Source organism: Scylla paramamosain, unplaced genomic scaffold (assembly GCF_035594125.1).
Source record: "Scylla paramamosain isolate STU-SP2022 unplaced genomic scaffold, ASM3559412v1 Contig4, whole genome shotgun sequence".
NCBI classification, from domain to species: domain Eukaryota; kingdom Metazoa; phylum Arthropoda; class Malacostraca; order Decapoda; family Portunidae; genus Scylla; species Scylla paramamosain.
In genome coordinates this window covers 3302501-3312312 of record NW_026973669.1, presented here as the reverse complement: position 1 = coordinate 3312312, position 9812 = coordinate 3302501, and the positions used below count along the sequence as shown (strand labels likewise).

General features: G+C 38.2%; 1 protein-coding gene across 1 annotated transcript; it reads right to left on the bottom strand.

Annotated features, from left to right (window-relative positions):
* Window positions 1-353: 353 nt before the first annotated feature.
* On the bottom strand, window positions 354-8084 carry LOC135096500 (lysoplasmalogenase TMEM86A-like). The gene is made up of 5 exons (XM_063998015.1): window positions 7942-8084; window positions 5279-5448; window positions 4350-4543; window positions 3566-3792; window positions 354-2546 (listed from the first exon to the last, which is right to left on the bottom strand). The coding sequence occupies exons 1-5, from the start codon at window positions 7960-7962 to the stop codon at window positions 2334-2336; spliced, it is 825 nt and encodes a 274-aa protein (XP_063854085.1). The 5' UTR covers window positions 7963-8084; the 3' UTR covers window positions 354-2333.
* Between the last annotated feature and the right edge of the window lie 1728 nt (window positions 8085-9812).

Sequence of the window (9812 nt, the reverse complement as noted above, 5' to 3'; positions counted from 1 at the left end):
ATAAATAAAAGGACCCAAAAATAACAAAAATAATGAAAAATAAGAATAAAAAAAAATCAAATAAATCAAAACAATATCAAATAAATAAAAAGAAAAGAAATTATTACTACAGCTTATTTATTTAATTTATTATTTTTTTTTTCTTACAATGACGTTCCTTTAGGATAAAAACCAAACATCGCTATTATAATTCTTCTTGTATAATGACGAAAAACACCACTAATACTATTACAGTCTTTCATAGTACATTATTATTATTATTATTATTATATTTTTAAGGTAATTTTCAAAGTTACCCACAATAACGTTCCTTTAAGATAAGAGAAACATTCCTTTTTTATTCTCTCTCTCTCTCTCTCTCTCTCTCTCTCTCTCTCTCTCTCTCTCTCTCTCTCTCTTGTAGGATGAAGAAAATATTATTAATACAATTACAATCCATGACAGTAAATTATTATTGTTATTTATGTTAATGTAATTCTCGCGGTTACACACAGAATACCGTTCCTTTAGGATAAAACCAAATATTAATAATTATTTTCTTGTATAATGTAAATCAATTATAACATTATTATTATTATTATTATTATTATTATTATTACTGTTATTTATCATTCTTAATTTCCGTAGGTAATGACAATATCGTTCCTTTAAGGTTAAACCACACGCCACAAACACACAACACTCTAATATATTAAACTCAATAAACTATAAAATAAACAAATAAATAAAATAAATAAAGAAATAAAGAAAGAAAGAAAGAAAAATCATTATACGATTACATAAATATTTATATGTTTTAAAATCTCAGGAATATATTTTTTTTGTGTGTGTCTTGAAACGTGTGTGTGTGTGTGTGTTGAATATAAATCTCCTTTCCTTTTTCTCATTAATCTTATAAAACAAAAAAAAAAAAAAAAAAAAAAAAGGAAACAAATCTCTTTATCTTACAAAAAAACGAAGGAAATCTGTTAATATCTGACATCGTTCCTTTAAGGTTCACGAAAAGAAAACGGGACATAAAATATCATTCTTCTTAACTGACTAATAAATTCTTCCCTTTTATTTATTTATTTATTTTATTCTTATTCTTATTTTTTCCTTGTTACAGAAAAAAAAAATAAGTATTTCCCCAAAAGAAAACAAGATGGCGGTTTAACTTCACAATATCTAGTACCGTTCCTTTAAGGTAAACAATATCATTCCTTTAAGATTAATTAATAATATTTTGTTAACTTTCCTTACACCAAAAAAAAAAAATAATAATAATAATAAATAAATAAATAAATAAATAAATAGAAGAAAAAAAATAATCCAGAATTTTACTAATAAACCTTTTTTTTCATCTCTCTCTCTCTCTCTCTCTCTCTACTTTGGCCTCAAAAATAGTAATAGTAGTAATACATTGCTATTTACAAACAAACACGCACGCACGCACGCACATAAATAATAATAATAATAATAATAATAATAATAATAATAATAATAATAATAATAATAATAATAATAATAATAATGTTTTTTTATTTTCACTCTTTCATTCATGTCTTTATGAAAAATTATTATTATCATTATTATTATTATTATTATTATTATTATTATTATTATTCACTCTTCCGTCTACGAAATAAATAAATAAATAAATAAAATAAAAAAAAATACCGTTTGTTTTTTTTCATTATTCCTTTACGACGAAGTTAAATAATAATAATAATAATAATAATAATAATAATAATAATAATAATAATAATAATAATAATAATAATAATAATAATAATCTTTTAAACATCACCAAATAAAAATTACGAGTATTATATAATTTCCATTACAAAAATTACTACTACTACTACTACTACTACTACTACTACTATTACTACTACTACTACTACTACTACTACTACTACTACTATTACTACTACTACTCTAACCTAGCTTACCCTAACCCCTTACTTAAAAGCTAACGAGGAGGAGGAGGAGGAGGAGGAGGAGGAGGAGGAGGAGGAGGAGGAGGAGGAGGAGGAGGAGGAGGAGGAGGAGGAGGACAACAATAACAACATCAACAACAAGAACAAGAGGAGGAGGAGGAGGAGGAAGAGGAGGAGAAAGAGAAGAAGAAAATAATAAAAAATAAATAATAATAATAATAATAATAATAATAAAGAAGAAGAAGAAGAAGAAGAAGAAGAAGAAGAAGAAGAAGAAGAAGAACAAGAACAACAAGAACAAAAACAAAAACAACAAAAAACAAAAACAAAACAAAGAAGGAACAAGTACCCCCTTGTGTCACCCCACCCCTCTCTCTCTCTCTCTCACACACACACAATTAGACCTAGAACTCACTGTCCTCTCTCACTCACTCTCACGACGCGCCTACGAGATTTGGGCAGGGAGATGGTGTGGGTGGCGGGCGGGGGCGTGTGGTGGCGGGCGGGCGTGGGCGTGGCGGGCGTGGGCGTGCCTCTGTGGGCGTCGAGATAGCTTGCCTTGCTGTCCACCACACTGAGAGAAATTCCAAGTTGTGCAGCATAGTACGTTGTCATTATGAGTGCCTGTGGGGGGAGAGGGGGGGTGAGGCACGTGACCTGACCTGGCGTAACCTGACCTGACCTAGCGTGACCTGACCTGGCGTGATCTGACTTGGCGTGGTCTGAGCTAGCGTGACCTGACCTGGCGTGGTCTGAGCTAGCGTGACCTGACCTGGCGTGATCTGAGCTGGCGTGACCTGACCTGGCGTGATCTGACCTGGCGTGACCTGACCTTGCGTGATCTGACCTGGCGTGATCTGACCTAGCGTGACCTGACCTGGCGTGGTCTGACCTGGCGTGGTCTGACTTGGCGTGGTCTGAGCTAGCGTGACCTGACCTGGCGTGACCTGACCTGGCGTGATCTGACCTGGCGTGATCTGACTTGGCGTGGTCTGAGCTAGCGTGATCTGACCTGGCGTGGTCTGAGCTAGCGTGACCTGACCTGGCGTGATCTGACCTGGCGTGACCTGACCTGGCGTGATCTGACTTGGCGTGATCTGAGCTGGCGTGACCTGACCTGGCGTGACCTGACCTGGCGTGATCTGAGCTGGCGTGACCTGACCTAGCGTGATCTGACCTGGCGTGACCTGACCTGACCTGGCGTGACCTGACCTGGCGTGATCTGACCTGGCGTGAAATGAGCTGGCGTGACCTAAGCTGGTGTGACCTGTTATGTAAATAGTTATAATTGACCAGCTTGACCTGACATGACCTAATATTAAAGTTACAATCGACTGCCCTAACTTGACCTAAAATGACACAAAGTTAACGTAACCTAACCTGACTTAACCTAACTCAAATGAATAAAACACTAACCTAACCTAATATAACCTAACTAAACCTGACCTAACCTAACCTAACCTAACTTAACCTGACCTAACTTAACCTAACCTAACCTAACCTAACTTAACCTAACCTAACCTGACCTAACCTAACTTAACCTAACCTGACGTAACCTAACTTAACCTAACTAAACCAACAAAAAACAAACTAAAAAATAAAAAAACACAAAAATGACCCCTGCTGACCCCTCGTGACCTCACCTGGGAGTGCGGAACACGAAACAGGAAGGCGTTGACCCCAATGATGCAATCTGACGCAGCAAACAGCAGGCCACCCACACAGGAACACAGCTTTGTCCACGTCCACAGCTCCTCAAACAGCTGTACCCTTGCCACAGCCCTCCACACCATTGTCATTAAGAAAAAGGTGTAGATAGGCATACCCACGCTTAGGCCTCCTGCTGTCCCCGGTAGTAAGGTTGCAATGCCTTCAGGGAGAGAGAGAGAGGGAGAGAGAGAGAGAGAGGGAGAGGTATGTCTGTTACTCATATATTTAAAGTTTTTTTTTGTTTAGAAGTGGAGGAGAGTGGAGAATATGATGAAGGAGGAGGAGGAGGAGGAAGAGATAGTGAGAGAAATGAGGGGATGAGGTGGAGGAGACACAGAAAACGGGGGACTAAACACTAACTCCTTTTAGAAAACATTAACATCTATGCAATAAATGAATAAACAAATAAACAAACAAAATGAAATAAACCAAATAAGAAAAACAAAATAAAAACACACCAAAAACACACAGAAAAATAAACAAATAAAAAAAAAAACGAAAAAATCTGAAAAAAATCCCTCCCCCTTTTAAGAAAACATTAACACCTATGCAATAAATGAATAAACAAATAAACAAACAAAACAAAATAAACCAAATCAGAAAAACAAAATAAAAACACACCAAAAACACACAGAAAAATAAACAAATAAATTAAAAAAACACGAAAAAATCTGAAAAAAATATATTACCACCACCACCACCAGCACCACCACTCACCGAGAGCCATGGCGGAGTACACAGCGGCAGCCACGTAAACATTGAAGGGCGAAAATCCGAATGCTGATATGTACAAGATCTGAGCCACGAGGAACGCTGCCAGGCCATGTACAAACAGATCTTCCCATATCAGCAACGCATCGCCTATTAATGAAAACACTAGGCCTAAGAGGATGCGGCGAGAGTAGGCGTATCTGTGGGAGGAGGAAGAGGAGGGACAGATAGAAGATAAATGCAGTACGAAGGATGAAAAGAAGGAAAATTCAAGAAGGAGGAGGGAAAAAACAGTCATTATTATTATTTTTATTGCTTATCCTCCTTATTTATTAACTTTGTTTTGTTATTTCATATTTGCTGCGTCTTTATATTCATTATTTTGCAAGTTCTAGTGTATTATGGCGAGTTGGAATGTTTTAACAATGTCAGCCATTCAAAATATTTAGAGAACGGGAGTAATTCAACAAAGAAAACGATAATTATTTAAAGGCACACCACACTATTTGCTTCTCACCACTATTACAACGATTACTGCAACTGTTACCACTACTGCTACTACTACAACCACTACAACTTAAAAACCAACCCCTCCCACGCACATTCACCTCAAAAAACCGCACCAAACACCCTAAATAAGGCATAACAGCAGCTAAATTCAAACATAACCCAACACAGCCCATCTCAGCATCTCTCAGTCATCCCCCTTTCAAACTACTACAATTATCACAACAACTACCACAACTACAACGACTACAACTACTACATCTTAAAGAACAACTCCTCCCACACGCACTCACGCCAAAAAAAACACAAATAACAACCCAAATAACTTATAAAAACTGCGGAAAACAAACCTAACGCAACCTAAATCCCCTGCAACAAGATTCGGTGACTCAAGCACACACCACGTTACAAATTCACTATTTACTCACTCTTCCCCGAGACTCATGCCGTGGAGAAGCACGAAGGCGATGAGGGAGATGACAGGCAAGCATTTTATCACCATGGCTAGCAAAGATGGCTGGTCAGACGGGATAAAAAGCACGAAATAAATGGCGACTGTTTTGAAGAATGGGACGAGTTTCGGACCAACACTCTTCAGCTGCAAGGGAGAGAAAAAAAAAAAAAGACGTTTGCATTATTTCTAAACGTTTGCTGCAGTTGGTGTCAATATTTAGGCCTACAGTTTTTGCAAGGGGTGTTTGGGGAAGTGTTAAAAAATAGTTTGAAAATTATAGAACGAAGAGAAGGTTGTGCAATGAGGCGTTTTGAAAAGGCAGGCAAATTTGGTTTGGTTAGGTTAGGTTTGGTTCGCTCTGGTTAAGATGCGCAAGGTCACAAGAGAGAGAGAGAGAGAGAGAGAGAGAGAGAGAGAGAGAGAGAGAGAGAGAGAGAGAGAGAGAGAGAGAGAGTCATAAAGGCAAATTTTTCTATTTTCTCTCTCTCTCTCTACTACTACTACTACTACTACTATTACTATTACTAAACACACACACACACACACACACACACACATATGGCTTCCTAGAGAGAGAGAGAGAGAGAGAGAGAGAGAGAGAGAGAGAGAGAGAGAGAGAGAGAGAGAGAGAACGTGACACGGAACTAACACACGAAGTCATTAAACACTTACTCTCTCTCTCTCTCTCTCTCTCTCTCTCTCTCTCTCTCTCTCTCTCTCTCTCTCTCTCTTATCAGTCACAATTAAGAAACAGAAAGTAAATGAAATTATCTTTAAATTCTTATAGATTAGATATTATTATTACTAACAAAGAATATAATGTTGAGAGAGAGAGAGAGAGAGAGAGAGAGAGAGAGAGAGAGAGAGAGAGAGAGAGAGAGAGAGAGAGAGAGAGAGACTTAAGTACATTGGGACGCAAACTGACACACCCACACAGAGAGAGAGAGAGAGAGAGAGAGAGAGAGAGAGAGAGAGAGAGAGAGAGAGAGAGAGAGAGAGAGAGAGAGAGAGAGAGAGAGAGAACGACCTTCGCTTTTAATCTAGCTGTTGCCTACATGCGTAATATTAGAGAGAGAGAGAGAGAGAGAGAGAGAGAGAGAGAGAGAGAGAGAGAGAGAGAGAGAGAGAGAGAGAGAGAGAGAGAGAGAGAGAGAGAGAGAGAGAGAGAGTACACCCACTTGACCTATCTGTGTTTACCATTTAGATAATAAAAATCCGGTACTACTACTACTACTACTACTACTACTACTACCACCACCACCACTACTACTACTACTACTACTACTACTACTACTACTACTACTAATAATAATAATAATAATAATAATAATAAGACTGCTACCACCATCACAACAACAACAAAAACAACAACAACAACAACTACTACTACTACTACTACTACTACTACTACTACTACTACTACTATTTTATTATTATTTCTCTGCCAAACGCCACAAACTCCTGAGAGAGAGAGAGAGAGAGAGAGAGAGAGAGAGAGAGAGAGAGAGAGAGAGAGAGAGAGAGAGAGGAAATGTACTCAAAATTAACTCAAATGAATATTAGTCAGAGAGAGAGAGAGAGAGAGAGAGAGAGAGAGAGAGAGAGAGAGAGAGAGAGAGAGAGAGAGAGAGAGAGAGAGAGGCACTTTTGATACCCCAATGGGAATAATGATCACGCTCTCTCTCTCTCTCTCTCTCTCTCTCTCTCTCTCTCTCTCTCTCTCTCTCTCTCTTTCTTGGCTCACTTGTGGAATGCTTGCTAAATTTGGAAGAAATTCTCTCTCTCTCTCTCTCTCTCTCTCTCTCTCTCTCTCTCTCTCTCTCTCTCTCTCTCTCTCTCTCTCTCTCTCTCTCTCTCTCTCACACACACCGGATGCAAAAGTTTGGTGACTCAGAAAAATGTGTGAGAGAGAGAGAGAGAGAGAGAGAGAGAGAGAGAGAGAGAGAGAGAGAGAGAGAGAGAGAGAGAGAGAGAGAGAGAGAGAGAGAAGCAGACGTGAACACTAACAGAAGAAGAAGAAGAAGAAGAAGAAGAAGAAGAAGAAGAAGAAGAAGAAGAAGAAGGAGGAGGAGGAGGAGGAAGAGGAGGAGGAGGAGATAAAAAGGAAAGGATGGAAAGAAGATAAGAAAATAATAATAATAATAATAATAGAGAGAGAGAGAGAGAGAGAGAGAGAGAGAGAGAGAGAGAGAGAGAGAGAGAGAGAGAGAGAGAGAGAGAGAGAGCGTGAGAAAGAAATGAACTGTCTCTCTCTCTCTCTCTCTCTCTTGTGCTCTTGAAATACTGAGACACACACACACACACACACACACACACAGAGAGAGAGAGAGAGAGAGAGAGAGAGAGAGAGAGAGAGAGAGAGAGAGAGAGAGAGAGAGAGAGAGAGAGAGAGAGAGAGAGAGAGCACGAAACAGCGAAAGAAAACACACGCACGAGAGAGAGAGAGAGAGAGAGAGAGAGAGAGAGAGAGAGAGAGAGAGAGAGAGAGAGAGAGAGAGAGAGAGAGAGAGAGAGAGAGAAACAGCTGATATTCAACACAGCCACACAAACATAACTGAAATATACCACCTACCCCCCCACACACCTCCCCTACCCCCTCCACTACACACCTGCGACCCACACCTGCTCCACACTTACCACCTGCTTAGGAGTCGCCATTGCAAATAAGTGAATCACATATAAACACGAGACACTGAACGGCAACCCTCCTACGTCGATGTCTCGCGGGTAACTGGCTCTCCTCCGATTTGTGGGGCGCGGGAGGCTGGGCTGTGATGTCATGGATTCTCTCCCTTGTGATTGGTCGGGGTGTTATGACGTCACTTGCTACGTAGTGGTGAGTAGCCAATCACATTGCGAGGATCTTTGTTTTGTTTACATCCTTTGTTTACGTTATATACAGGGACTTTCGATAACGGGAAATGAAGGGAAATTATAAAATAAAGACTAGGAAAACAGTAGGTTACGCATTTTAGCCGTAAATTAGTAAGTAAGGGAGAAATAAGCTATTTTTCACATAAGATTTCAAAATACTACGCAGTTATCTGGAAAAATAATAGCTGAGACAGTCTATTTTAACAGAAGCGCTGAAAATATGCATAAATATAAAATACAGCTAAAAATACACTAGATTAATTACATTACCCATAAACTAATGAAAAAAAGGAGAAACGCCATTTTTCTACATTAAATTCGCAATGATCTAGAAAATTATAATCATTGCAGCCTATTCTGATAAAGGACGAGAAAAAAAAAACAAATAAATACGGAAATAATGTCTTAGAATACAGTACATGAAGTAAAAAAGCTGCAAATAAGTAAAATAAGAGATAAATAAGCCTATTTTTAGACCTAACGAAAACCAAAACGTATTACTTCACAAAATACAACCTTAAATTTATGAGACGTGAAAAATATACGAAAAAATACGAAATAAAATATAAAAAAACACAGCAGACCAAGAATTAGAGCGATAAATTAATAAATAAACACTATATCACCCTTTTCTCATCCCCAAAAAGGCTAGATTCGAAAATTATAAGTAGTAGTAGTAGTAGTAGTAGTAGTAGTAGTAGTAGTAGTAGTAGTAGTAGTAGTAATGGTGGTAGTAGTAGTAGTAGTAGTAGTAGTTGATGTTGTGTTGTCAGGGTGGAGTAGTGAAGAACTGTACTGAAAGAGAGAGAGAGAGAGAGAGAGAGAGAGAGAGAGAGAGAGAGAGAGAGAGAGAGAGCGAGAGAGAGAACACAATATTCTTTTTTCTTTGTCTCTCTCTCTCTCTCTCTCTCTCTCTCTCTAGTACATCCTCTCACTTCCCCTCCTCCTCTTCCTCCTCCTCCTCCTCCTCCTCTTCCCAGACAGACAGACAGACAGACAAACAGATTATATAGTAAAAAAAAAAAAAAAAAAATGGTCTAATTCACTAATAAGCAACCCTTTCATTCAAATCTTTAAGAAAACACGTTAAAAACACAGCAGGGTGAGGCAGCACTCGCACGCACGCACGCACGCACGCACACACAACACAGCCTCTTAAGTTTTCATTCTGTATTATAAATCTGAAAAATTTGAAAACACCCTTGAAAACCTCAATAATTTTCGTTCAATACCTTTTAAATTGTCACTGGAATTTTAAAAACCCTTACAACTTTCACTGGAGCCTTGAAAAAACATTAAAAAACATCAATTTATCGCGAAAACACCTTTGAAAACCCTTACAACTTTCACTGGAGCCTTTAAAACAGCCTTGAAAACCCTTGCAGATATTCACTACAGCCTATTAACGAGAGAGAGAGAGAGAGAGAGAGACACGATACCACCACCACCACCACCTCCACCACCACCAAGGATAATAAATAAATAAATAAATAAATAAATGATAATTGTAATAAAACACAGTTATAAAATTTCAAATAATCTTTAATATAATGTCATATATTATAAAAACTCGCAGTTATACAATAGACCTATGGAAATATCAGGCCTACAAAAGGTAGGGGGGATATGGGGGG